Source organism: Ambystoma mexicanum, chromosome 6p (assembly GCF_040938575.1).
Source record: "Ambystoma mexicanum isolate Mex_15411 chromosome 6p, UKY_AmexF1_1, whole genome shotgun sequence".
NCBI lineage: Eukaryota > Metazoa > Chordata > Amphibia > Caudata > Ambystomatidae > Ambystoma > Ambystoma mexicanum.
The window spans coordinates 457,514,891-457,542,846 of NC_090935.1; the positions used below are offsets into that span (position 1 = coordinate 457,514,891).

Consider the following 27,956-nt stretch of genomic DNA (forward strand, 5'->3'; position numbering starts at 1 on the left):
GAGACAGACAGTGCTGGAAAGAGAGAGGGAGTGTGAATTAGGGGCTGAGGTATGTAGTGGGTGGAGGTGGTAGAGTGAGAGGGGTTGTGTCATAGAGGGAGGAGTATGGTTGAAGGTAAGAGGAGATGTGTTACATCATGAGAGGGTGTGGTAGAAGGAGAGGGTTGGTTTCATTGACAGAGAAAAGAGGGAGAGAGAGAGAGACAGACAGAAAGAGAGAAAGAGGGAGTGCTATGGAGAGAGGGAGTGTATGGTAGAGAAAGGGGGAACATGGTAGAGATGTAGAGGGAGTGTGTGATAGAGAGAGGGTGTGTAGTAGATTGAGGATGTTTGTTAGTGAGAGAGTGAGATGTTATATGGTATAGGAAAAATAGATGGTGTATGGTAGAGAGAGGGAGTGTGGCCATGCAAGGAAATGTGGTTGAGAAGGATGGATTGTGTGAGACAGAGGGAGAGGAGGTGCAGTATAGAGAGGGAGGGAGTATGGTAGAGAATGACAGTTGGTGTGTGGTGTAAAGAGATATAAACTGTGGAAGGGAGAGCTCATGATAGTGTGGTAGAGAGGGAGCAAAGGAGTGTGATAGAGTAAGAGTGTGTGGTAGAGAGAGATTGAGAGGGTGTGGTAAAGTGAGAGAGGGGGTTGTGGAAGAGGGAGATGGGCTATGTAGTCGGAGCTAGTGTGGTCGAGAGTGAGAGGAAGTGTAGAGCATATGGATGAGAAAACAAGTGTAGGGAGGGAGATTAGTGGTGAGAGAGATAGTACGTTTGAGGAACAAGCAGAGAGAGCAAGGAGTATGGTAGAGAGAGATGAAGAGTGGTGTAAAGACAAGTGAGAGAACAAGTGTATTTGAAAGAGGATGTGTTTAGGGGAACGGGAGGGAATGTGGTAGACAGACAGATATATGGGCCGTGGTAGAAAGAGAGAGAGGCAGGAAGAGACAGAGAGACAGAAGAAATGTGGTAGAGAGAAAGGGAGTGTGGTGTAGCTGACATGTTGCAGAGAGGGATGGGAAGTGTAGGACATGTGGTGGAGAGATGAAGTTTACGAAATAGAGAGGGGGAGTTTTTAGAGACATAGGGCCTCATTACGACCCAGGCGGTAAGTTACCGCCTGGGCCGTGCCTTTACCACCATGGCGTAAACTATGTTTACGCCATGGTGGTTGGCGGACTTACCGCCCCATTCCGACCTAGGCGGGGCGGTAAGTCCCCAATCCCCATTTACCCTTCCCCATTCCCATTTTTGCCCCATAGGGCATAATGGGAGTGGGGAAGGTGTTAATTACGCCACCGTAAATTACGGTGGCGTAATTAACTCCATGGTCCCTTAGCGCCATGGATTTTAACACCTGCTAAAAGCAGGTGTTAAAAGCACCATGGCGCTAGGGGACCTCGTAATTGGCGGTAAGGGGTCGGCGCAGCTAACGCTGGCGTTAACCCCTTACCGCCAGGGTCGTAATGAGGCCCATAGAAGGAGTGTGGTAGAGGGGAGTATGTTAGAGGACGTGGTATAGAGAGCAAGGAGTGTGGTAGAGAGGGTTGAAGTGTGGTGGGGAGAGAGAGAGAAGGGGGTGTTGAAGAGAAGTGGTGTAATGCAGAGCAAGAGGGTGTGTGCAGAGCATATGTAGAGGGAGTAACTGTGGTAGAGAGAAAGGGAGTGTTGTATAGAAAGAGGGAGTGGGTGGTACAGTGAAAGAGAGTGTGTGGTAGCGAGTGGTAGGGTGGTGTAGAGAGAGGGATTGTGTGGTCGAGTGTGAGAGGGTGTGCGTTAGAGAGAGGCAGTGTGGTAGCGGGTGGCAGAGTGGTAGAGAGATAATGGGATGTTTTAGAGCAAAGGGGATGAAGTTGAAAAAGAGAAAGAAGGAGATGTCGTTGAGAGGGTGGTGGTAGAGGGAGGGGAGATGTGGTAGAGAGAGAGCAGAAGGGACAACAAGAGGGAAAGTGTGGTAAAAAATAAAGGGATAGATAAGGTATGGTGTAGATAGAGGAAGGGATTGTAGGGCATTTGATAAAGAGGGGAGTGTGGTAAAGAGAGAAGGGAAGTGGGGGTGCAATGTAGAGAAAGTGAGGGAGGAGGAGTGTGACATAGACAAACTTCAATTTGGCCATGCTCAAACTCTATGCCGACCTTATGCCTCGCTAAGAAGCAATGCATATGTTGGCTAATATGAGTTCCTAAGATGCGTATGTATCTGCTCAGATACTGAAGCTTTTATATTATTCTAGTTTCTCTGCTTTTTAAGCTTGCTATATAAAAAGCTGCGCAATGGGAATACCATGGAAGCTTATTTATATGAGTGATCTTATTTTAATAAATATGTGGCCCACTTTAATGATTTACATAGCTACCATTAAAGTGGCACACTGAGCACTAGATACACTTGCTCAATGTGCATATCTTATTTTATTTCCCATATTCGGACACAACCCTGTCAATCCCAGTCTGTGAGAGCAAAGTCCTCTTTGAATAACCCTTTTCTCTGCCTCCCGGTTGATTTCCCCTCTGTCGTTTGCACCCTGATGCCTGCGGCCGCATTATAAATATAAAGATAATTACATTAAAATAAATATTGCCTGAACCACGTGGTGTCTGCTCTGGGAAACCTTTGTTAAGCTGGAATACTGTACATTAAATGTGTGCCCGTCTCATATCGTGTGTTACATCAACACGTCGGACCTGTCAGGCTAGACACCATGCACACTGTTTTGACATAAAAACAACTTGATCCATACCAACGACTGCTGTGTAGACCCCAAACGTCCAACACCACACAGACACAGGTTATGCCCTCTAACCCCTTAAGAAAGGAGCCTGACAAACTGGAGCGAAAGTGCAAGGAGCTATGGCACGCAACAAGCAAAGGCTCGTCAGCAGGCAGTACAAACCTGCATTCCCTGAAAGTCCTCCCCCACCCCGCTGGACACACTTGCTGTGCACTCTGCTTACAACATTCTCGAAGGGCCTCATCAGCTCACTTCTTTGTGCTGACTTAATAATCATTCCCAGCTGTGATGGGGGAGGCTGATATCTTATTAGACTTATTAATAACAAACCCAAATTGGGTAAAACTAAAACTGTGGCTTTATGACTGGCGTATCGTGTGATATTTAAACATGCGAAGACTGGGCAGTTCAAAATGAAATCTTTCAACCAACCAGAAAGGTATTTAGTCAAGTTTCTGGCACCAAAATACAGAACCTTATGTCTTCGCTTCCGATTAAATGTGTGGCCGTCAAGAGAAGGTTGTGCCATTAGACGCACACTTAAGGGCAGGGAGAGAACCTGTAGACATTGTAATGCGGCTCAAACTTAGAAACCCTGAAGCCCCTCTTGGTCTATTGTCAAGCCTTACTGTCCAGAAGAAAGCGTCTTTTTAATCACTTATTTAAAGATCACTGTATTTTAACATCAGAAACTATGTGGTTGATGCTTTCAGGAGGGGATTGCATAACTGTCCCTCTTGCAGCCACAAAATATCTTGAATCTTTGAAGTTGGATGGATTAGCGCGACATCAATCATACGTCAATGGTTGCTACCATTTGATTTGCTGAGAAGAACGCATTACATCTATAGTAACTTTGATGTATCAATTCTGACATGTGAATTATATTGTGGCACATAGTAATTGTAAATTAAACGTTTAGATTGCAAAGGATATTCTTTTTCAACTATATCAAATAAAACAATAAAAAAATAAAATATTCCAATGGTCAAGACTTTCTATCAATCAGTGGGACACTACCCCTAACCCCCCACCCCCGTGCCCTAAGCATGGTGCTAATGGATGCTCTCTTGTCTGGGCTTCCGCACGCAGTCTGTCTGGTGGTGGCTTCTCTGTTATGTCATCAGCATGGCCCATGAGCTCATTGCACAGGGTCTCAAGTAAGTGTATATGTACTAAGATCACTGCACTGCCGTAGCCATGATGGTTGCAGGCATGTGATATGTTGCACCACTGATGATTGGCACATATTGTGAAACATCCCAACATTTGTACATATGGCAGAAGGCTTCTGGAAAAACAATAGTATCTTAGTGGATTCATGCAAAACCATTGCCAGTTGCTGGGACAACGAATTATTCTCCATTCACAGCACCTTTCCCTTCTCTCTTAGTAGAAGTAATGGTGTTGGCTTCATGGTGCAAATGCACAAAAAGCAAAAATGGCAATATCATGTAAACTCGATGTAATTCATTGTCCAATTCAGCATGGTAAATGAGATCCAATCTGGGTCGGACTGGACGTGGGGAGTGGGGGCCAGCTTCTGCCCACGCCTAGGCCAGTTTTGAAAAAAATATATATAAAAAAAACATGTGATTAAAAAAATAATAATAAATAAATAACACCTGCAATGGCATAATTCATCAAAGCAAACAAATGTTACCTTGCTTTGATGATTTCTTTGCATGCATGAAGTGGTCATCATAAATTATGATGCATGCATCATTCACATGCTGCTGCAGCATGCGAAGTTGAGGGTTCGGGACCACTGCCGGGCTGGCGGCTGTCACCATGCCACCACTACAGGGGGCACGGTACCCCCTGCAGTTGCTGTACTGTTGTATCAGTGATAAATATGTATTAGTGATATTAGTGATAAACTACCAATTTTAGAGTAGCATAAGCATCCTTTTCAGACTATGTAATTTGCCTTTTGCAAGTTGCAGTAATAGCATGTTTTTTATTTCTGCCGTTGTCTCCATTATGATCATTACAAGACATTCCATCTCGGTGTCCGCGGTCACTTGACAAAATCCTTGTGCCTAAAAGCTTCTGTACAGTGTAGAAACATTTGACCATACCACATCAAGTGGTCATTGACTTCATTGTGCAACAATTAATGCTTTGTTGTAATGTGTCTATCTTTCCCATCTCACTGGCATGCTGTTCAGGATGTTTATTTATTTATTTATTTTAACATTTGTAGAGCGCACTACAGCCCAACAGGCAACGAGGCGTTATAAGGAGTTTTTAAGAAGGCTTGCTTGAGGGTTACAGTAAGCTGCCCCAAAGGTCAGTTTAAATGCATTTGTTTATGCACATTTGCATGGTTACATATTATACAGATTGATTGTTACAGTTGGTTACAAATCTTATCTAGGTATATAGTCTCCTGCACATGGTGAATACAGTAATAATGCAAACCTAGAGTGGCAGGCTCTTTAGATGAAGAGCTTGGTTTTTAAGGCCTTGCGGAAGGCCGTGTGTGAGTCGATTGATCTCATCTGAGCTGGGAGGTTGTTCCATAGGGTAGCCACCATAGTGGGGAAGCTGGTGCCTCCTGCACGCACTCTCCATGTGTGTGGAACCGTGATGCGGTTGGTATAGGCTGCCCTTGAGGGTCTGGAGACAGTTTGTCTAGTTATCCTCTGTGTCAGATAGGGAGTGGCTTGGTCGTGAAGGCACTTGTGTGTAAGAGCCAGGGTTTTGAAAATGACCCTTTCCTTGATGGGGAGCCAGTGTACCTCCCTCCCGATCCCCGAGATGTGTTCCTTGCGCGAGGTGCCTGTGGCAGCCCTTAAGGCATTATTTTGGGCAATCTGCAGTTTGGCAAGGTTTTTTGGGAGGTTCCAATGAACATGGCATTGCAGTAGTCAAGTCTGGAGCCGATGAGGGCTCTGGCTATTGAGATGCAGTTTTGCCGTGACAAGAAGGGCCTGATGGCATTGAAGATTTTGGAGAGGTATGCTGCAGATGAGGCGATGGCGTTTACCTGTCTGTCCATGGTGAGGTTGGGCTCGAGGTACACCCCCAGTGTTTTGATTGTTTGAGAGACATAGATGGGGATATTTTCAACTGTGAAGGTTGGTATTTAGTATCAAGTTTGCCCAAAGTGGATGGGGAGCCGACAAGCAGGAGTTTGGTCTTATCGCTGTTTAAGCAGAGCCAGTTCTCAGCCATCATTGATTGAATGGTGGCGTAGATGCTGTTGAGTGTGTCCAGGTCCTTGGTGTAGTCACCTGACAGGGGGATGAGAACCTGTGTGTCATCTGCATAGTTTGTATAAGAGATGCCCAGGGAGTGAAGTATCCTGAAAAGAGGTCTCGTGAAGAGGTTGTAGAGGGTGGGGGCTATGCAGGAGCCCTGTGGTACTCCGCATTTGATGGGGCTTGGTGTTGCGTTGGCGGGGTCTGAGAAGACCTTCATTACCCTCTCCTGAAGGAATGAGGAGATCCATTCACACGCTTTGGTTGAGAATTGTGCTGAGGTTGTGAGATGGTGGCATAGCGTTTTATGCTTGACCAGATCAAAGGCTGCCGAGAGGTCTAGGAGCAGGAGGAGAGCTGGTTTGCCTGCGTCTCTCAGGTCATCTATTTGATTTTTTAGGTCAAGTAGTGCCGTCTCGGTGCCGTGTGGAGGGGGTAAGCCAGACTGGCAAAGCCCAAGGAGGTGGTTGTCTTCAATACATTTTTGAACCTGCAGGTAGGCTGCTTTGTCCAGAATCTTTAACAGAAAGGGGACAGTTGTAATGGGGCGGTAGTTCCCTGGGATAGATGGGTCGAGAGAAAGCTTTTTTAGGAGAGGTTTAACCCAGGCTTCTTTTAGTGAGGTTGGCACATGTGACGTTTGAAATGATGCATTGATGAAGGCTGTAATAATGGGAGCCAAGGCAGGCACACAGTCTCTGATAATGTGGGAGGAGCAGGTATCTCCCTTGCAATTGGATGGCTTAATGGATTTCATGAGCTCAATGACCTCAGATTCAGTCATGTTGGAGAAGGCACAAATTGGAATATGACTGGGAGCATTAGGCGGTGGGGCTGGAGGAGCCGATGTGCGCTCAAGAAGAGCGGATAGTGCTTTTTTGTGGGCTAGAATTTTAGAATGTAAGGTATCTAGTTTATGCAGAATGGCTGCTTGAATTTGTTTGCACCAGGTCTCATCCTTGGTGATGGTGGAAGGTGGAATGGACGGTGATTCAAGTTCCCTGAATATGGCGAAGATTTCCTTAGAGTCAGAGTTGGCGTTGCTGGTCCTAGTGTTGTAAGAGTTTGCCTTAGCCTGTGTGGTGGCTATTTTGTAGTCTTTGGATAGAGATTTGAAGGCAGTTTTGTTAGACTCGGAGGGGTCCTTTTTCCAAGTGGCCGGTGACGCTCTTTTCTTAGTGCGGAGATCAGCAAGTTCTTGAGAAAACTAGGCATTGGAGTGCTTAGTTTTTTTGCTTTTTTTGTGGTGAGGGGTGCGATGGCATCTACCGCTGTGGATATCACTTGGCTGAATGTGTTAGCTATGACGGTGGGATCATTAGAGAATGGGGTTGCAATGCCGGGATGAGCAAGTGCGGAAGGGGAGAATCCTTTGTTAGTTTTTTGGAGCTCCTTGAGAGCCCTGCAGGAAGAAGGATGGAGGGTCTTGCGGGTCCTGGTGAGGTGTCGATGTGAAAGTTGATGCAACAATGGTCAGACCAGGGGATGGGAGATATGGCGTGGAGGAGAATGGGGCAGTTATGTTGTGTCACCCATCTAGGGTACGTCCTTTGATGTGTGTAGGTTTGATTATAGCTTGGCCAAAGCCTAGGTTAGCTAACGCCTTTTGTAGGGATTGGGCGCTGAGGTCCTTGGTGTCGTTGAGCCCCACGTTCATGTCACCCAGCAGTATTACCTTAGAGGTTTTTTTTCAGGTTGTCTGATATTGAGTGGATGAGGGCATCTTGGAAGTCATTGGAGGGACCTGGGGGGTGATACACTAGGTGGAATGCAATAGTAGAATTGTGGGAGATTTTGAGTTTGATAGGTAGGTAGTCTGAGTTGAGGCCTATTTCTGCCTGAGTTCTTCTAATATCAAGGGAGTCTTTGGCTATGATGGCAACGCCTCCGCCCCTCTGTCCGGTCTATCCTGTCTGTAGATGGTATAATTGTCAGGGATGGCCAGTGAGAGGGCTGGTCCAGAGGTGTCTTGAAGCCAAGTCTCACAGATAAAGAGCAGGTCAAGCGTGTCCATAGTGATAAGGTCATGAATATGGAGCATGTGTGCAGGGATGGAGCGTGCATTGACTAGGGCCCAGTTAAGGCTGGTCAAGGGGAGGCTGGTGGGCTGTGTGTTAAACTTGGCAGCAGGGCCCATTGTCAGATCAACCGTAGCAAACACAGGCAATGCAGTAGGGGCAACATGGGCAGCAGGGCCCATCATCAAGTCAGTGTTCACAATCATAGGCAATGCAGTAGGGGCAACAGGAGCAGCAGGGCCCATCATCAAGGCAGTGTTCACAATCATAGGCAATGCAGTAGGGGCAACAGGGGCAGCAGGGCCCATCATCAAGTTAGTGTTCACAATCATAGGCAATGCAGTAGGGGCAACAGGGGCAGCAAAGCCCATCATTAAGTCAGTGTTCACAATCATAGGCAATGCAGTAGGGACAACAGGGGCAGCAGGGCCCATCATCAAGGCAGTGTTCACAATCATAGGCAATGCAGTAGGGGCAACAGGGGCAGCAGGGCCCATCATCAAGGCAGTGTTCACAATCATAGGCAAAGCAGTGGGGGCAACAAGGGCCTTTGTTTGCAGGTATGAGGTAACAAGTGCACAGAGTATGGGATGTCCTGTGAGTGTGCTGCTTTCCCTATTTTGCCAACCTCTGAAGCCTGAAAGTAGGTCCACGCAGGCTTGACATTCGGCCAACCTTGCACCAGACCTGCAGATGAACTTAACTGGTGTGCTGTTAATTCTCAGTTACCAGTTTAATGGTATCAACTACAGAATAATTGCGCATTTTACAATAGCCGATATGAAGCTCAGTGGGTTGAGTGCTCACTGCTGCAATGTGTGTGTGATCTGCAGGTTCGAATCCCAGCAAGGCCATCTCAGCCTTTCATCCTTCTTAGGTCGATAAATGAGTACCAACAAAAGCTGGGTGATATTGTATGCATATTTGTTCTATAAATAAGAGCTTAAGCGTAAGTGATATACAATGACATATTATCATTTGGCCTTGAACGTCTGTTTGCATTAACAGTAATTTGACAATATGGATCTATAGATACAGATATTAATGATACATATGGTGATACATTCTTGTATGAAATGTATATCACATTAGTGAAATCATAACAATATTTTTCGTGGTGTACTTAGGAACAATGCTATTTGATGCCACTTCCTGTTTTGTCAAGGGGTGAAAGGTCATGCTCTATCACTTCCCGGGATGTCACTTTGGGGTGGGGTCAAATAACATCACTTCCCGTGATGTCTTCAGAGGTCAAGGGGCGAGAGGTGGGCCACTTTTTTGAGGCGAGGGGTGGGCCACTTTTTTTTAGGTGTCCGTGCCTATTCCTTCTCCCAGTCCGACCACGGATCCAATGCCATCGTGCTTTATGTGTAATACATCTGACAGTGTGTAAAACAAAACAAAGTGTTCAAACATTCTTCTGTTTAAGTAAATATGCCTCACGAGCAAAACCAAGCAAAAAAAAAATGATCCTTTGCCCTTTCCCCATTTTCAGTTTAAGGGGAACATGTTGAGCAATGAATCAGATGAAACTTCTGGGATGTTAGCCAGACCTTAAAAGATTGTCCTTGCTTGTGATCTTTGCTCTCTGCCTCATAGATATGGGCTAATGGTCTTGCTAGAGCCAGCATATGCGTTTCCTTTCTTTAGAGGCAGAGAGCAGCCTCCACGACCAGCAGACACATAACTCACAACGTGTTTCTCTGTTTATAGATCATACATCCATTGCCAATGTTACCGAGGTCAAAGAGAACATGACCATGGGAGCGACACTGGTGACTAACCCAAGCGGAGGCTTTCTGGTAGGAACATAAACGGACCATGTTCATCATATACTCTGTGGAATTAATTACGATGCAAAGTGTATTGCGATGTATTAACTATATATCTGTATGATTTTCTTCTCAAGGCGTGTGGGCCCCTCTATGCATATAAGTGTGGAAGTTTGCATTACACAACCGGAATTTGCTCTAACGTCAGCTCTACGTTTGACGTCGTCAACTCCATTGCTCCGTCCGTACAAGGTATGTGGTGCCGCAGAGCACGTACTTCTCGAAGCTTCTCGTGTGCTTGGAAAGTGTTAGGCGTTGAATTAGACTGTTGGATTAAACACAGAAGCATGCCACGAGCCCTGAAACCCTCTTTCCCTGCTACCATCATTTCCAATTTAGGTAATAGTTTCACGTTTCCGGACGTCTCCAAGCCCATTGCTATTTTTGGAATTTGTTTCACTGTAAACAGTTTTGCAGGATACCCTGCTATGTCCAAACACATTTCAGAAGTTGGAGGCAAGGGCTCATTAAGAGGGGGTTCGGGGGTCGGGGGGAGTAATCCAAGTAAACAATCTCTTCTGAATGTGCCTCTTTTATTTAAAGATCTGTGTGGCTTCTCTGGTAGTGCTCAAAAGAAAACGAAGCAGTCTTCTAAATCATCCCATCCTGCTTAGTTTTATTTACATTCCGACTTGAATCTATAAGGAAAATCACAAAGGAGCTCATGTTCATGAGAGCTGTAACGTGAATGCAAGGCGTAAAAGCAAGTCTTTAACGCCTTCCATTCACACGATGGCTAATTTTCAATCATTTGTATGGCTACAGGAGGGGTGGAACGCAACTTGCATTTCTGCGGCCTCCTTTCTTCTCTTACCAAACAAATGCTCAAGCATCTGCATCAGCATGGATTTTCATGCTATCGCAAATGCTGGAGATTCCTATGGCGTTTACCTGCTTTATGCACCAGCATTGAGCAGGTGCACCCCATAGGGATCCATTGTACATGTGCAAGGCAGTGGTAGAAGCGTACCGAAAAAAGTAGTGGAACAGTGGTCTCGACAGGGGAGAGGGTAGGGCGGAAGCATGGTGCAACATGTGACAAGTGTTGCAGCCAGGGCATTCCAAAAGTCTTAATGACCAGTAACTAAGGCTCCTATTACAACTTTACACTTGCACAGGCACATGAATGGACACATCCTTTATAGACAATGGTGAATATGGTCGTAAAAAATAGAGCAATGGTAAACAGAAAAAATAAAAACAGTGGAACTCTGCTCCCGACTGTTCCCGCTCACTTAGATCACTGGTGCAAGGGAAGCAGTGTCCACAATTGAAATGTATGCAAGCATGTTGGGGAGGGTTAATTTGCAATTGTAAGCATTGCTTTTCATGCGAGCATTGCAAGCAGCACTCAAAATGAAAAGTGAATACTGTCTAGCATGCCAAAATGCCGGGCAGCGTTAACTCACTTTGCACTGCAGAGTGCAAATGTGAAGTGCTAAAGCTGGCGTACACACTTGTACGCCACCTTTTGCACTTCATATTTGCACTGCAGAGTGCAAATGACAATAATGTGGTGGCAGGGACACGCTTATGTTGAAGGGTGAACGTAACGGCTCCCCGCCATCATATTACGCACTCCTGGAAAATGAGCACCGCAGTGTCTCGTCAAATCACGTTTTAGTACGTTAGGATTGTTGAGAATAACGGGGCCAAGTTATAATCATTTCCGCAAAGTAAGACTTACGTCAGGAAACAGAAATACCTTACGACAGCGTGTTCTGTTCATTCACAAAATTACCGACTTGCAATTTCAGAAAATGTACGCCTCTTAACCATTGGACTTTTTGCATGGGTTTACTTATGTTTGTCCAAAATGATGCTCTCACACAGTAGTGCCAGACCAGCAACAGTGGGTGTTCCATTGGCATGTGCTACAATTGTGGATGTGTAAATGTAAAAATTATACAGGTCCACCAATGTGAAACACAATGGGGGTCATTTTCATCATTAAATGCAGGTGTAAAAGCGAGACTAATACCTTTACGTCTCCATTTAGCGATCTGTCCGTTATTTTCCAGGGCATAGGGGGGCAGCAAAGCTCAGATTGCATCTCCACTTTGCTTTGCTCCTTTGTCTTGGAAGAGCACGCAGTTTTAGGCCTGCTTGAGATTTTCATGCATACATAAAACCAATGGATTCCAATGGAATATGCCTCACATTTACACCTGGCAAATAGCAGGTGGATTCCATGAAGGCATTTTATTTCTCACAAAGCCGGGAGTAAAATGAAAAAGTAAGGGTGATTTTACCTTGATTTACCCGTCATCTGTACACTCTGATTTGTGAGTTTTGAAAATTGCACACAGGGGACCCAACTGCACATACTTTATAACATTGGTGGTCCAATGCATGCAATTTGCATTTCTTTGAAAATGACCTCAATCTGTATTTCAAAACTTGCGATAAAAATATTTAGGTACACCTGGACAAACTTTCATTTTTGTATATTAAGTGTGAATGTACATTTGTTGCTCTGTGATAGGCTGTGCATCACTAAGCAAAAACAGATGGACGATTTCCGACTGCCAACTGCTACCATACTGAGAATAGTATTGTACAGTATCACCGAGAGATAAAGAAATATTTCCCAAATCTAGGTTATTTGCACACTTAGCTAAGATCCCAGTGAACAAGCTTGAGGTGAAATATGAATGCTTTGTATTATATATAATGAATGTATTTATTTATTTAATTAGAAAATGAAGGTCAGGCGCGCACTCTGGTTCCAAGTCATTTAATCCTGATGCAAGTAATAACATGGTTGAATCCCAACACAGTTCAAAAAATAATAACAGGGCTGAATACCAGATGCAAATAGCCCCAACAATGTTCACAAATTACCAGGGTTAAATCCCAACTGCTACAGTTCCAAAGCACAATAGTTAGTTCTACTCCTCCAAGTACTTTCAAGTCTCAAACTCTCATCAGGGAGGCTGTGATAGCTGTGTTCCTTTTCAGGTGTTGCTAATTACTTTTTTCAATTTCATTCAATTTCAGTCTCAAAGGATTCTGGTTATTGTAGTGATGGCACAAGTGTTTCATTCAGGAGACCAGGAACCAACTCCCCTCCAAACACAAATCTTACCCACAATTGGGGGAGGGGGGAAAACCATGAATATGGCTCTCCAAAGTGGGGGCATAATAGCCCCGGTGCTGCTGCCTCTGGAGCCCGGGTCTCCTGTAACATTAAGTAGAAAAAGAAGGTCAGGCGCGCACTCTGGTTCCAAGTCATTTAATCCTGATGCAAGTAATAACATGGTTGAATCCCAACACAGTTCAAAAAATAATAACAGGGCTGAATACCAGATGCAAATAGTCCCAACAATGTTCACAAATTACCAGGGTTAAATCCCAACTGCTACAGTTCCAAAGCACAATAGTTAGTTCTACTCCTCCAAGTACTTTCAAGTCTCAAACTCTCATCAGGGAGGCTGTGATAGCTGTGTTCCTTTTCAGGTGTTGCTAATTACTTTTTTCAATTTCATTCAATTTCAGTCTCAAAGGATTCTGGTTATTGTAGTGATGGCACAAGTGTTTCATTCAGGAGACCAGGAACCAACTCCCCTCCAAATACAAATCTTACCCACAATTGGGGGAGGGGGGAAAACCATGAATATGGCTCTCCAAAGTGGGGGCATAATAGCCCCGGTGCTGCTGCCTCTGGAGCCCGGGTCTCCTGTAACATTAAGTAGAAAAAGAAGGTCAGGCGCGCACTCTGGTTCCAAGTCATTTAATCCTGATGCAAGTAATAACAGGGTTGAATCCCAACACAGTTCAAAAAATAATAACAGGGCTGAATCCCAGAAGCAAATAGTCCCAACAATGTTCAAAAATTACCAGGGTTAAATCCCAACTGCTACAGTTCCAAAGCACAATAGTTAGTTCTACTCCTCCAAGTACTTTCAAGTCTCAAACTCTCATCAGGGAGGCTGTGATAGCTGTGTTCCTTTTCAGGTGTTGCTAATTACTTTTTTCAATTTCATTCAATTTCAGTCTCAAAGGATTCTGGTTATTGTAGTGATGGCACAAGTGTTTCATTCAGGAGACCAGGAACCAACTCCCCTCCAAACACAAATCTTACCCACAATTAGGGGAGGGGGGAAAACCATGAATATGGCTCTCCAAAGTGGGGGCATAATAGCCCTGGTGCTGCTGCCTCTGGAGCCCGGGTCTCATGTAACATTAAGTAGAAAAAGAAGGTCAGGCGCGCCCTCTGGTTCCAAGTCATTTAATCCTGATGCAAGTAATAACAGGGTTGAATCCCAACAATTTATTTATTTACAGATTTATAATGTGCCTTTGGCCCGGAGGTAATTGGGCGCTAAATGATCCCACAGTAAAACAGTAAAACCCATGAAACATAAAAGTAAATGCATACATCATAAAAACACGAAAATAATAAAAACACAGCTAAAACCAGACAAGGAAGCAAGCAAGAATGCAACATGAGCAAGACTAAAAAAGCAGGATTAAAACAGGCAAAGCCTAGATAAAAAAGAATGTTTTCAATGCCTTCTTAAAAGAGACGTCTCAGACAGCAAGAGGGAAGGAAAACTGTTCCAAAGATCTGGTGCAAGAAAGTTAAAAGCACATCTGGCTGCTCTCTTCAGTTTAAAACATGGCGCAGAAAGCAGTTTGCTATGGCTCGATCTTAAAACCCTAGCAGGCTGTTTTACACTCAGTTTCTGCTTAAGATAGATCATATTCTTTTATGCATGATGGTGAGTAGCCTAAACTTATGCCTCTCCCTCACAGGTAGCCAGTGCAGGGCCCTTCTGGCTGTGATAATGTGATCTTGGCGCTTTAAACAAGCCATTGTCCTCACTGTGTTGTTCTGCACTACTTGCAACTATGTGAGATTCTTCTGGGAGGTCCCTACAAGCAGGCTACCACAATAATCCAATCTTGCTCCCACAATTCTACAAGTCAAGATGGCAGTGTCACTTTCTGATGTGTAAGGCCGAATCCGGCCCAACAGCCTCAAATAATATGCTGAGGAAGAAGTCACGAAATTCACTTGATCTTTCATGGACAATGTAGACTCAAAATAGAATCCCAAGGTTTTAAACTTCGGGAGCATCTCGATTGTACAACCAGGATGTGGTCCAATCTTTGTTGTGTACCGACGAGAAGTAAAACATTCTTAGTCTCAACCCATTGTGCGCCATCCAACACTGAATAAGATCAAAGGCAGTATTGATCAAAGCTGCATCAAATATATCATCACCAAACAATTCTAACAGTGGGCCTCATTATAGGTTTGCCGGTCCAGTAACAACAGTCCCAGTAAGCTTGCTGGTACCCTTGTTACCGGTCCGACAAACTACGAGTTCTGCTCGCGGGTACCTTTCCGTCCACTAGGTCTGACATGGCGGGCGGACCGGCACCCGCGAGCAGACCATGTCGAATGCACCGGCACCATTCCTGGATGGTGCCGTTGCATCCGGCCTACCCATTCCCATTGAGTCCTATGGGGCTCGAATGGGAATGGGGAGCATTTTTTTCTGGCGCCCGGGAATGGGCAATTACAGGGTCCAGCAGGGCTGTAATGACTCGGTAATTGCCCATTCCGGTCACCGGAAAAGAAAAATGATACTGGCAGAAGCCAGCCGGTTTTACTGGCACGGCTACCGCCAGTCTCATAATGAGGCCCAGTATCTGTATACTCAACATAATTTGTGTAAAGGACATCTTTCTTATCAAGCATGACAAGCAGCAGTTTCTAAAAACATTAAAAAGTGTGGGAGAGAGGGAAAAATGGCCGTGGAACACCATACAGGAGCTCAGCTGAACTTGCTGCCACTTCACCATTAAAAACTCTTGCAGTTCTGTTGGATAAAAAAGATAAGATCCAATCGGCAGCAGATCTTGATAGAAATGCCTCAGACTGTATTCTGTTCAATAAAATGTTCAAATACATCAAATAAAAAAGCTGCCGAAATAGCTAGTAATAAAAGCATAGAAACATGTCCCTGATCCATATCAAGTGATAGGCTGGATTTCAGATCCAAGAAGACTGGATCTGTTCTGTGATAGGCTCTAAAGTCTGACTGCCTAGGGCCAAGAAGGGTGAGCCTGGATTTGTAAATATGCTACCCTGTCTAACGTTTTTGAAAGAAACTGCACATTTGCAATGGGTCTATAATGTGTTGCCATATAAGGATCCAGGGAAGCTTTCTTGGGTAAAGGGGTGATCCAGGCTTGTTTAGTAGCAGTCGTGATGAATGCAGCTTGAAAACAAGCATTATTGAAGTCTGAAAGTGCCAGAGCAAGACTTAATGCACCCTTTTCTATAATCATAGATGGACAGGGATCACCTGGGCAACTAATAGGCTTAAAATTCAGCAATACTTCCATCACATCCGATTACGTGATATACCTAAACTTAAACTGCAGTGTTGTTAACATGGGAGTGGAGCAACCCTTCCCAGGTGTCGGTACACAAGACTTCTTGGCATCAATAGCCATCTTTATCCTTGTAACTTTGTTAAACAGAGCCTGCTGTATCCTGATACACCATTCGTTATCCTTAACCACCCTTTCCTCTGTTACAATACTTTGGCCCTAAGGGCTTGTAAGTCCTGAGAATAACAGGACTGTACAGTAACTATCCCAATAGTGGATTTGCACATCCTTGCTGGGGCAATTCCAACCAGTGCAGAGAGTAAGCACTGAGAATAACAAGTTTAAGTCATCTGGCGAGGAATCTTCAAAGGTTCAAGAAAGGGCACAATAGCAGAAGGGTCATTTTACTTAGGCTTTGTTTAACCACCACGGCTCTAGGAGGATATGTGTGGGGTAGTAAATCAGAAGCAGTGAGTGCAAAATTTATACAAAAGGTGATTGGAACAGGGACAAGCTCTGATCTCAAGCTCTTATGCCAATATACCTGTTGTGCATAACCAATTAAATATGTGACTGTCCATGAGCATTGGAATCTTAACAATTTGCTCAAACCCTAAGTGTTTAAGAGCCTGATTAACAGTTGAGGCTAGATGATCCAAAGATTAAAATCCCGAACAATAATGCATTTGGAGTATGGTTTCAACGAACAGTGGAGCATAGTCAGAAATTGTTCCTCAAAACAACATATATCGTGGGGAGGTCTATAAAGTAGAAGACAATTATAAGTGGAACAGGAATCAATCAACAATTTGACAATAAGTAGTTCAACCCCCCACCCCCCGCCAGCTGTTCTAATTCTACTTGATGGATTTTAAGCGTAGACTAGAAAAGAATGGCCACTCCACCACCTATACTGCTAGTTCAGGTTTTGCAAATGATTTGCAAATGATGTAGAACCCCTCTGGCACCGCCAATGCCTGAAGCATCAGTACGCAAAGTTTCTGAAAGAAAAGCAATATCAATATATTCATCAATGATGTGGTCATCCACCTCTACTGCATGTCTAGGCAGGGAGTGGGTGTTTAGAAACACAACTTTCAATGTGTTCAAAGAAACTGTGATTGTGTTGCCTCGGGACTCACCAAAGAAAAATTACAAAAGTATTCACAAAAGGGTGTACACAGGCAAGAAGTAATAGTTTATTCTGGTCTCAGATGCAGCTGGGAGAGCAATATTCAAAGAGTTCGCTGAACAGAACTGTGTGAAAAGCACTGTCAAAGGAACGTCCCTGAAGCTACAACTTTTATAACAACCAAGCTAATTAACATTGGTAACTTTGCAACATGAACAACGCTCCCCACAGCAAACTGATTGGTGATCGCACATTATACCCTTATAGAAAAACATACATTGTGTTCTGTAATTGGGTCCGGAAACCTTCCACCACCTTCCTTTATTATACTTTGTAATATCACAATCCAACCCCCACCTCCCACATGATAATGATAATTCATTGAAACATTTGAGATGACCAGCGGAACTTTATTCATCTGTCCCGGTCATCTCATCTAAGTTCTCATGAGAAGCGCTCTCTAACATAGCACTGTCAGAGCCTTGAACCCCGGACATACTGCTATACAAATGTTGCATATTAATAACTCTTCTACCTTCTTCCCAGGCAAAACATAAAAAGGGGCAGTTTGAAAACGCTGTTGTTTTTTTGACTCCATAGAAAAATCATGTTTTGCAAATCATTTTGAATTATAAAATGGTTTTGCTCTCCTTGTCTGTTGGCGGGACCCATGGGTTCTAATCTGTGACCTCGAGAAAATGCCAACTATTCTTTGCTTCTTACACACCAGCCTGGGATCGTGGGACCGGTGATGAGTTACCAGCCACTGCGGCTTTGTTGCAGATTAATAAAAAGGTAACACACATTTTCTGCAAACGCATTTTTGTGAAGCCTCTTTACTGCATTTCAGCCTACCCCTAAGTTTGATTATACTTACCTGGGCCCCTGTGTCCTTTAAGTGTACATTTTTTCATTGTGGGCTTGACTGTATAATGATTAAAAGAAATTGCATTTTTATTTCAAAACTATGGCTTGAGAGATATTCTGAGAGCACTCACTTATACCGCCGGCAGCCAGTCTTTTCACGGTCTGGTAAAAATCAGACCTTTTATTACACAACATAGTTATAGGAGCATTCTTATCTATGGAACCAGTAGAAGAATCATCACATAGACCATCTCTGTACAGCTCAAGTACCCCAGTACACATATGATAGGGTGCAGCAAGTAAACAGTCAGAAACATTATCAGTATCAAGTTCAGCTTGCACACTCATACCAGTTCCATTAATGACAACCAAAGAGTCAAACGCATCTACAGTAATGTCTGCACTGCCAGACAAACTGCAAACTGGTACGGAAGTATTGTCAACAAAACATTCATTCAATGTCAGCGATTTGAGAAAGCTCTCAGATACTGGTGTCAATGCCATATCTAAATATCTGGAAGGTATACATTTTCACTGAACGCTCTAAGAGGTTGCCATCTGTTCCATGGTTCACCAAAGAGAAAATTATAAAGCGTATTTAGAAAGCAACTAACAACGTACCTCGCACCAGTCAGCACTCACCAGGCACATACCAGCACAAACAGCAGGTGCCTTGATGACGCGCTGGCTCTGACACGCTATTGGAAAAATAAGTACACACCCTAGATGCAAGGCCTCCTGGGCTATGAAGTACACACAAGTAGGAAAAGTAACTTTAAAAGTCCTACGTGCGTGCAGTATGTAAAAAGTCCAATTGAACAGTCTAAACTCAAACGGAAATTCAGGGAGTTCTAGTTTTGACATTAACGTTGCCTGTGTGTAGCAAGGTGGTGCAGCCTCTTTGTGATTTCTGAACAATGCACAGTTTTTGCAGATTTAGCAAGCACAGTGCTTAGTGCCTCCATTATTGTCAGTTTTCTTTCCCCCATTGGCAAGGGGATGTAGTGTGGCGCATTGGCATGGGTTGAAATATCCCACACACCCCCCCGACTCCAGTGTGATGTCCAGTCATGGGGGAGTCGGGCACGGGGGATTATTTTTCCTTCGGTCCAGTTGAAGAAATATGGTTGCTTCCCCCATCAGCGATGGATGCAAACCGTTCTCCTCGCTGGTTCTAGTTGGAAGTGTGGAGCGACACTGCGGATCTCTTGGGCTTTTTCCTCCTGGTCCCTGAGGAGGTCCTCCTTGGTGATTGGGTGGATTTTAGTACCAGTACTAGAAAACAGAACATACCACGGTTATGGAAATTTCCCCGCTACTGTTCCCCGAGTGGTGTAGTGGAGCGGATGCATGCATTTAATAGCAATTGACAATATTCCCCGCCTATATTTAATAATGGTTTTAACACTCTTTCCTTGTACGTACTCAATGAAGATTTAATCATTTTTTTTTCAGATCTCCGGATTTTCCCCCTCTGGGTTTCCGGTAGGCTCTTCTATTTGCTGTAAAGTATGCCTGGGATGGCAACTCTTTAGCTATTTTATGTGGACCCACTTGTATTCCCCTTCTGTCAAATTGCCCTTGGGGATGCAGATTCTGTAGGCGACTGGTGAGATTCTGTCCACAATTTCAAAAGGACCCGCCAACTTGGGAGGAATTTGCGCTCTTTGGCTTGGTTCCTTTGGAAATTGTACAAGTAGACTTGGACTCCTACTTGATATTCCTTTTTAGTTGTTTTAAGGTCATAGTGGGTCTTCATACTGGCTGCAGATCTTTCTAGATTCCGCTGAGCATACGCAAAAGAATGTTGAAGGTGTTTTCTCAGATTCTCAACATACTCATGAGTTGTGGTGGCATTTATCAAGGTCTGCTCTTGGGTTCTATAGAGCGGATGCTGTGGTAGCACCATCCTTCGTCCAGTCATCAGCTCAAATGGAGACATTTTTTTTGTAGAAGAAGGTGTAGATCTGATGGCCATCAAGACAAGGGGTAATCGAATGTCCCAACTTGGCCCAGAATCTGCCACAAACTTTTTTAATATGCTCACAATAGTTTTATTGTACCTCTGAACTCTACCACTAGAGGACTGGCGGTATGCAATGTGTAGTTTCCTTTTTACCCCAAATATCTCCCACATCCTTGTCATCACTTCGCTAGTGAAGTGACTACCTCGGTTTGACTCAATCCTTTTGGGGTAGTCCAAAAGGTGAGAAGATGTGACTGATCATCAGGACAGCTGCTGTTTCTGCCTTGCAATTTGGGGGCGGGAGACATTCCACCCATTTAGTAAAGAAGCATGTTACGGTTAACATGTACTTGTTCCCGCTAGAGGAGCGAATCACGGGCCCGATGAAATCGACATGCAAATCTGACCAAGGCAGTGTCATCCCCCTCTTTTAGAAGGGAGCATGGTGTGTGAGTGATGTTGGCTGAAATTGTGCACACACAAGACACCCCTATTGGTCGAGGTCTTGCCCCATATGGGACCAGTATGCAACCTCTCACAAGATTTCTAGAGTAGTGTGAACCCTGTGATGACCGGCTGTGGCCGCATTATGGGCGTGACTTAGCATCAGGCTTCGGAATGAGATAGGGACCACCCACTGGTCATGGCCAGATATGGATCTCCTCACCAACAAACCATCTTGGATTCGGAACATTTTTGGATATTTCATCGACACTCTGAGGCCCTTTTTCCCAATGCAATCGGTATCCGTCAGGGGAAAGTTCTCAGGGTCCTGAATGTCTTTTTAAAACTTACCAATTATTGGATCCCCTTTTTGAGCAGTAATCAAATCAGCATCTGGAGCTTCACTACTCCATTGGGCAGTTGAGAGTTCATTGTGAGCATTTGTCTGGGACCTAGTGATAGTAGTGACCTGGATTTCCCCCATCAGGGACTCTATCTCAAGTAGATCCCCTTGGATGGCTGTGGTTTTGGCCAGCTGATCAGCTAGGTCATTTCCAATTTTGTCTGGTCACTCTACTTTAGAATGACCCTTGATCTTTTTCCAGCAGATGGTCATCCCACTCGAGGTGACCAGATCATCAATATTCTGTATTCGTTTTCCATGTTTTAGTGGTTTATTGTTAGCACATAGCATGCCAATTAACCAGGTGCTCCACGAACCCGCTCCGTACATAATCTGAATCAGTGATTATGACCAGTTTGTGGAGTTGGTGTTGGACAGCAGTGAGGATGGCTTGATGCACAGTCATCAGCTCTGCCACTTGACTACTACGGGGACCGATTTTGTACCCAGCGGACGGTTCTGGGGCATCATTCACCCATGCATTCCCCACGCCAGCCACAAATTACTTTTCCCCATTGTTGTCAACATGGTAGGAGCACCCATCCACATAGACTGTGGGCATTCCCTCACACTTGTCTTCTTCATAGACTTTGTGAGGGGAATTAAGGTACGCCTCCATGTTGTCCTTGATTTTAAGACTTTCATCCTCAAGACAATTTTCTCTGGCACAATCATGCAGGTCAGCCAGACCTTGTGCAAGGGGACTCTTCTTGTTTTGGCCATATCTGACCTCCACAGGAAAGCCTTGAATTGACAGAATCCAGGAAGTAATGCATGAATTACTCACATTTCCGGCCCAGATTCTGTCGCTTTGAAGATATTGCAGAGGCTGGTGTGGTGTCTCCACTATGATGTGTTCTCCCTGGATGAACGGGCGGTAATTCTTTAATGCCCACACCATTGCCAGGAGTGCCTTCTCACAATTGTTGAATTTTTCCTCCACAGAGGATAAAGTCTTACTCCCATAGGAGATTACTTTATTGGCCTTGTCATGCTTTTGGTATAATACTGCAGTCAAGCATGTATTTGAGAACCCTGTCTCCAAGAAGAATTCCTTGTTTTAGCAGGGTAAGCTAGGCAAGGAGCTTGTGAGAGGCTTCTTTTGAGTTGTCTTACTGCCTCGGCTTGTTCTGGAACCAACTCCCACTTGACCCCCCCTTCAACAAAGGGATCAGGGGTCTTGTGATCTCTGTGTAATCCTCAATTAACTTTCTACTGTAATTAGTCAGTCCAAGGAGGCTCCTTAGCTCCCGCAGAGTTGTGGGGTCTTTTAGTTTCTGGAGTGCTTCTATTTTCTTTTCCTGGGGACAGAGACCTTCAGGAGTTATCTCATGCCCCAAGAAGTTGACACAGGTCCGACACCACTGTGCCTTTCGGAAAGATAGTTTTGCTCCGGCAGCCCGCAACTGTGTCAGAACATAATGGGTCTCCGCTACGTGTTCCTCCACAGTTGAGTTTTTGATTAGAACATCATCTACGTAGGCAAGGTTACCCCTTTCACCCAAGTCGGGCATGGCCCTATGCAAGAAGATATTAAATTAATTGACGGAGTTGATGTATCCGAAGGGATTCTGGGTCCAAGTGTACTGCTGCCCCCCAAAGGTGAAGGCCAGCTTGTATTGGTCCTCCCTAATGACAGGTACAGTCTAATACCCATTGGTCAGGTCAATGGCAGTGTATACCTATGACCCCTTTATCTGGGCTAGCCCTTGGTCAATGTCGGGAAGAGGCCATTGGGAAGTGTGGACCCGTTTGTTTAGCTCCTTCAAGTCAGCACAAAGTCTCCACTGGCCGTTTGGTACAAAATCCCCAGCACAGGATTATTGAAGGTGCTGTGGACTGGATGAATTATCCCACGGGACTCAAGGTTTTTAATTATTTCTGTGGGGGACTCCATGGATGCGAGAGGCAAGCAGTATTGCTTCACAAATACTGGAGTCATGCCAGGGTAAGTAGGAATTGTTGTTGTATGGATTTCGGTGCGACCACAGTCATATGAGTCCATCGCAAATAGATCCTGAAAATCTAAGAAAACTTGTTTCAATTTTCTTCTTTTGCTCCAGAGTCTCACAGGCATCAGCTAGGTTGACTCTCTCTTCAAACATCTGCCTGAAGCCCGGAAAGACTTCTGGTTTGTCTATCTCAGCGGCCTCCTCCAGCTGGGTGGAGAAGTCCTTGGTTAAAGTATTGACCTGGACTGATCGCTTCAGGTGGGAAAGGCAGTCCTGGTGGACTTGAAAGATCACCTCATCCCTCCTGAATTCACAGGTCATCTCTTCCTTACCATAAGGGCAGGAAGGATACACCAGGAAATTCCCCCCATGCCAGGTGAAGAACCTGTCTGGTGTTGTGTCATTGTCGCTATCACTGTCAAGACAGTAATTGGGGATTGGTCCTATCAGTTCATTACCTAAATCTATGGAAAAAAGTCGGTCATCAACCGCCATTCTAATAATGGTGCCTGTGCCCAGAGTGATACTTCTAAGGTCGCTGTTATTCACCACTATTGGAATGGTGTTGTGTTCTGTATTGACTAATGGTGTTGGGTTTAATCCCAACCCTTGCTGTTGGACATGGGCATTGAGGTGAACATATGCGTCAGGATTTTGCAGTTTCTGTCCTCTTTAAATTTTTACTTCAAGTGGGAATTGCCAGGTCCGTTCTGGAATGGTGACTTCCTCTCCAATCTGAACTTCAACTGCATAAGGCAGCAATTGACCTGACTGAAATGCTTTCTCTGGATCATCAAAGTCCATGGGATTACCTGCTAATCGGGACCAGGCTTTGAAGTTTATTAGGTCCAAACTAATGGTAAAGCGATTGTGAATGTCACTGCCTAAATAAAATGCAGCAGGGACATCTCGCACGACCCAACAATTATGGACTATGCTCTTGTTGCCTATGGACATTTTGAGCATACACCTGCTAGGCAGGAGATGTTTGGAATTGGGTGTTTCCAGGTCCATTTCCCATTTGTCTATCAATTTAAAGGTGGGAATGGCTGGATCTTTTGGGAGTTTTCAGACATGGCTTCGCTGATGAAGCTCTTACCATTGTTCACGCCCACCTGGGTGAAAACAGAGTCCTTCCCGCCATTTAACTGAATATGGATTAACAACTGTTCTCCAATTTTCTGAATGTACGCCAAGCTTTGAGCTGGTTTCTCATCATTTTGGACTATAGAAGTGGAATTTCCTGATAGTGAATTGGTATAGCATTTCAGAGTATTTCCTTCCAATGTAGAATGCCACTCGAGACTGGAAGGAAGGTTGATCTTCAAAAATAGAGAGGTCTTCCAATCACCAGTTTGTTGTCCTACTGCAATTACTGTCACGTCAGGGATTTGGTTGTTTTGAAAATGGAATTCAATTTGGTGAGGTTTTTGTTCAAATATGTGGCATGTGCCATTTACACTAACATGGTTGACGCTATGTTTTAATTTTATTGGTTGGTTAGTTTGGGTCCAGAGGGCCTTGTTTTCACAATCTATCAGGGGAGGCAATCTACGCAGGATGTCATTCCCCAGTAAACATGGTGTGCCCTCTGGAGTCACAACTATGACCGGGTGTTTCACCTTGTGTCACCCAATTTTAAATTCCAAATCCGCAGTCCCCTCGACAGGAATTTCATTCCCATCGAAGTTCTGAAGTTGTCTAGGAAGAGGGGTGAGAGGGACCTGGTATCTCTCCCCCCTTCCTGAATTCAGCTGATCAAAGGGCCTTTTTGACAGAAGGGTGGCTTGGGATCCAGTGTCCACCAGTGCCAAAAATATACATTGCCCTTGAATTTGGACCGGGGCATAACATCTTCCCTCCTTTTCCTCAATGGGGCAAAGATAATGTGCATTTTGGGCCAGTTGGTGGGTTAATTTCCTAACTCTTGAGTCTGACACAGGAGTAGTTTGGGCAGAATACTGCGTGTGAACCTGGGGATCTATAAGAAGAATGTGGCAGTTGGATATTGGGGAAGTTTTGGGCAACCCTGGTTCTGATTCTGGGCTGCCCTCCCCCGCCTTTTTGGAAGCAGTCACCAGAATTGGTTTGGGCAAGGTGATTTTCTGGCTTGTCATTCTGGGGTTCAATAATGGGAGGTTTTAACTCAGTCCCCACATTTACCCAGTCTTGATTAGGATCTCTCAGGTCCCATTTTTCTTTGGGGGGAGTTCCCCCATCCCTGAAGGAGAAGATCCTTTTCCCAGAGTCCTCTGAGGACCCCTCTCCTTCAAATTGGAAGACTCTGACCTCCTCCACAAAATGGGTATTTTTAGGCCCTTTATTTCTCCTACCCGCCCTCTGTTCCTTAGGTTGAAGATTTCGGGGGCAGGAGATTCCGGTTCCGGTTCCTGGGTTTCAAGGGGTTTTTCACAAGTGGGGAAGGAAGCTTCCTCTAAGGCTTTACACCCCCTCTCTCCCTGTGCCTCCACCTTTGGAACCAGTGGTTTGTCGTGGTTCTCACCCTGTCATTGCTCTGGAGTACCAGACCCTTGATTTGAGGGGTTCTGAGCCGGCATGCTCATCTGAGGGTTCTGCTGATCCCTCAACATGTGACCCAGATCCTGTGACAAGTTCTATACCTGGCGCTCCAGTTGGGACACCCGCTCTGGCTGGTACAGGGATCTCTGGTCCATCCTAGGTTGATCACGGGAAGGGTAACTGTCCCTTCTCCCATAATACCCTTGGTTGGGATAGTTCTGGTAACCCTCCACCCTTGGCCTCCCCTCTCCCGGATTGGGCTGCCTGGGCTCAGGAAAGTGGGGAAAGAAAGGAGGGTTGTTTTGGGGGCTTACAATTGGCGGGTACCGGGGAAAGAAGCTCAACCCAGGATTTGGGGGATTACTGCCCTCCTGGGGAAAGTTAGGAGGGACGTTTCCTGGGTTGGCAGCTACCTGGTTGGATTCCCCCCCATGGGCTGGGGGAGTCCACACATATCCCAGGATGGGTCTGTTGCCCTTGTAACGGGGCTGATATAATCAGGGGACTTAGGGGTCCCATTTGTGGGATTACCTCCCTGGCTACCTGTCTGGGATTAGCCCAAGGGCCTTCTGGGTCTTTGGTTAGGAGGATTTTGCACAGGAATATTTTTGGGCCCCCCATTTCCAGATCTCAAATGGGGGCAACCTTCACCTCTGCCACCTTAGCAGCAGCAGGGGTGTTAGCTGGTTTGGGGGTTTTATTTGTATTTTTATTCTCTACCGGTTTCTGCACTTCATAAATACGAGTCGCCTATAAAATGACCCAGTCAAGTGATCTCTTCTTGTGAAAGTCCCTCACCAGCTGGGTCATGATGTACTTAGGGAGTGCATGAACAAAGGTATTAAGGAACTCCCTACTGTCTGTGTGCACTCTCCTGGTGGTCTGCGCAAAGGCACGTTTTAATTCTTGCACAAATTCTTGTGAGGCCTGGTCTTCCCCACATTGCATGTTGTAGCCCACTTTGTGGGCCTCTTGAGGGTCCCTATGTACAGAAAAATGTTTTAACATGGCCGCCCTATAGGTGGACCATCTTGAGTGGTTCTGATCCTCCAGCCCCGCAAAGGAGCTGGAGTATTCAGGGAACAATGTCCATATGACATATTTAATGCAACTCTGGCTATCATTAAAATGGAAAGTATCCATCATTTGCTCGTATAACTCAAGGTGCTCCCAAACTGAATACTTGGCATTTTTATGATAGGGAGTTATGACGCTTCTAATGACCTTGATCTGTTTCAGGGGATCTTTCAGTAGGGCCCTCTTAATTTTATTGGCCTTTTTAGTCTTAGTCACCCGTGTCTACTCATCCTCTGACTCAGAGGCACGCCTGCAGGAGGTGGCTATCTGATCCTCTAGGTTCTCCCTGATTCTGCGAGCTTGGGAATGGTTTGCAGAATATGGGGCCTAGTTTCTTGAAATCTGTGGCGCTCAGAAGAGTATTCTGACTCTCCCTTGCTCCCAGGATTGGCTGAGTACCCCCGCCCCGCTGCCCTAGCTGGGAACAGGTCTTTAAGATATCCTTTGTGGGCCTAGTTTCATGGAGTTCCCACCAAATTTTACAGACTGATCCTTTGGTAGGTGGTTTTTTTGAGGATCTAATTCCCTGATTCTTCCCTCACTGCAGTCTGCCTGATCAGAGAGTCTAGCCCTAACATTTGGGAATCTGTACAGAGATGCGTGTCCATCCATTCCTGGTAGGCACTGATCTGTCAGTCCCATATTTCCCATTCTGCTGAGGTCTACCATCCCTGTGGCCCTTGGTTCATATGAGCCAGTGGACATGAAGGCAGCAGAGGAGTCCATGGTACTGAAGGGGTTAGAGTCCTTGGTGACAGGGGTCCTGATGTTATGTTCATGGGTTTCTCTGTCCCTTCCTACCTCTTCTCTTTCAGACCCTATTCTCTGGTGACATGCCAACATCTGACTCTTTTGCTCCTCTATTAAAGCCTTACTGGTCTCAATGATTTGCTCTTGCATGGTTATCTGTTTGTGGAGCATTTCATTCTTTTCACAGAGAGCCTCCTTCTCTCTCTGTGCTTCCTGCCTGGATTGGAAATACTGGGCCAATGTTTGCTGCAGTGGACTCACCTACTGTGTTTTGTCTTTTTTGGTCTGTGTGTTCTTTTCCAGAGCATCCTCCGCCTGGTGTGCTCTAGTAGCTTCTCATATTCAGTTTTAACTTCACTAAACTCCTGAAGAGCCAGCTTTCTTTCCTCTAACTTAGTTTTTAATTGGCTGACTTCCTGGCCTAAGGCGTCCCTCTCCTGACTTGGAGTGCCCCTCTGTGCAGCCAGGTCGAGGTCGTCCCTCTGTGTTTTAAATGCACTAGATTTCTGGTGCGCCTCATCAAATTCTGCTTGAGATTCTAAATCTGTAAGAATTAATTTATAGTTTCCCTCTTTTAATTTGTCTAGCTGGTCCTGAATGATGACCACCTGTTCTGCCCAGACTCTATTAAAAGTTAATTGTTGTGCCAGTTTCTGTTGACTTTGTTTTAAAGAGTCAACCCTTTCCTGATACTCATCTTCCAGTGTCTGTAATTTGG

At 45.0% G+C, this 27,956-nt stretch overlaps 1 protein-coding gene across 2 annotated transcripts in view; it reads left to right on the top strand.

The window, feature by feature from the left end:
• Positions 1-27,956, top strand: part of ITGA1 (integrin subunit alpha 1) — a 1,202,180-nt gene that overhangs the window by 353,195 nt on the left and 821,029 nt on the right. For both annotated transcript variants that reach the window (XM_069627258.1, XM_069627257.1), the window contains exons 4-5: positions 9,661-9,749; positions 9,857-9,971. In XM_069627258.1, coding sequence (XP_069483359.1) covers positions 9,661-9,749; positions 9,857-9,971 — 204 coding nt within the window. The remainder of the gene's footprint in view (positions 1-9,660; positions 9,750-9,856; positions 9,972-27,956) is intronic.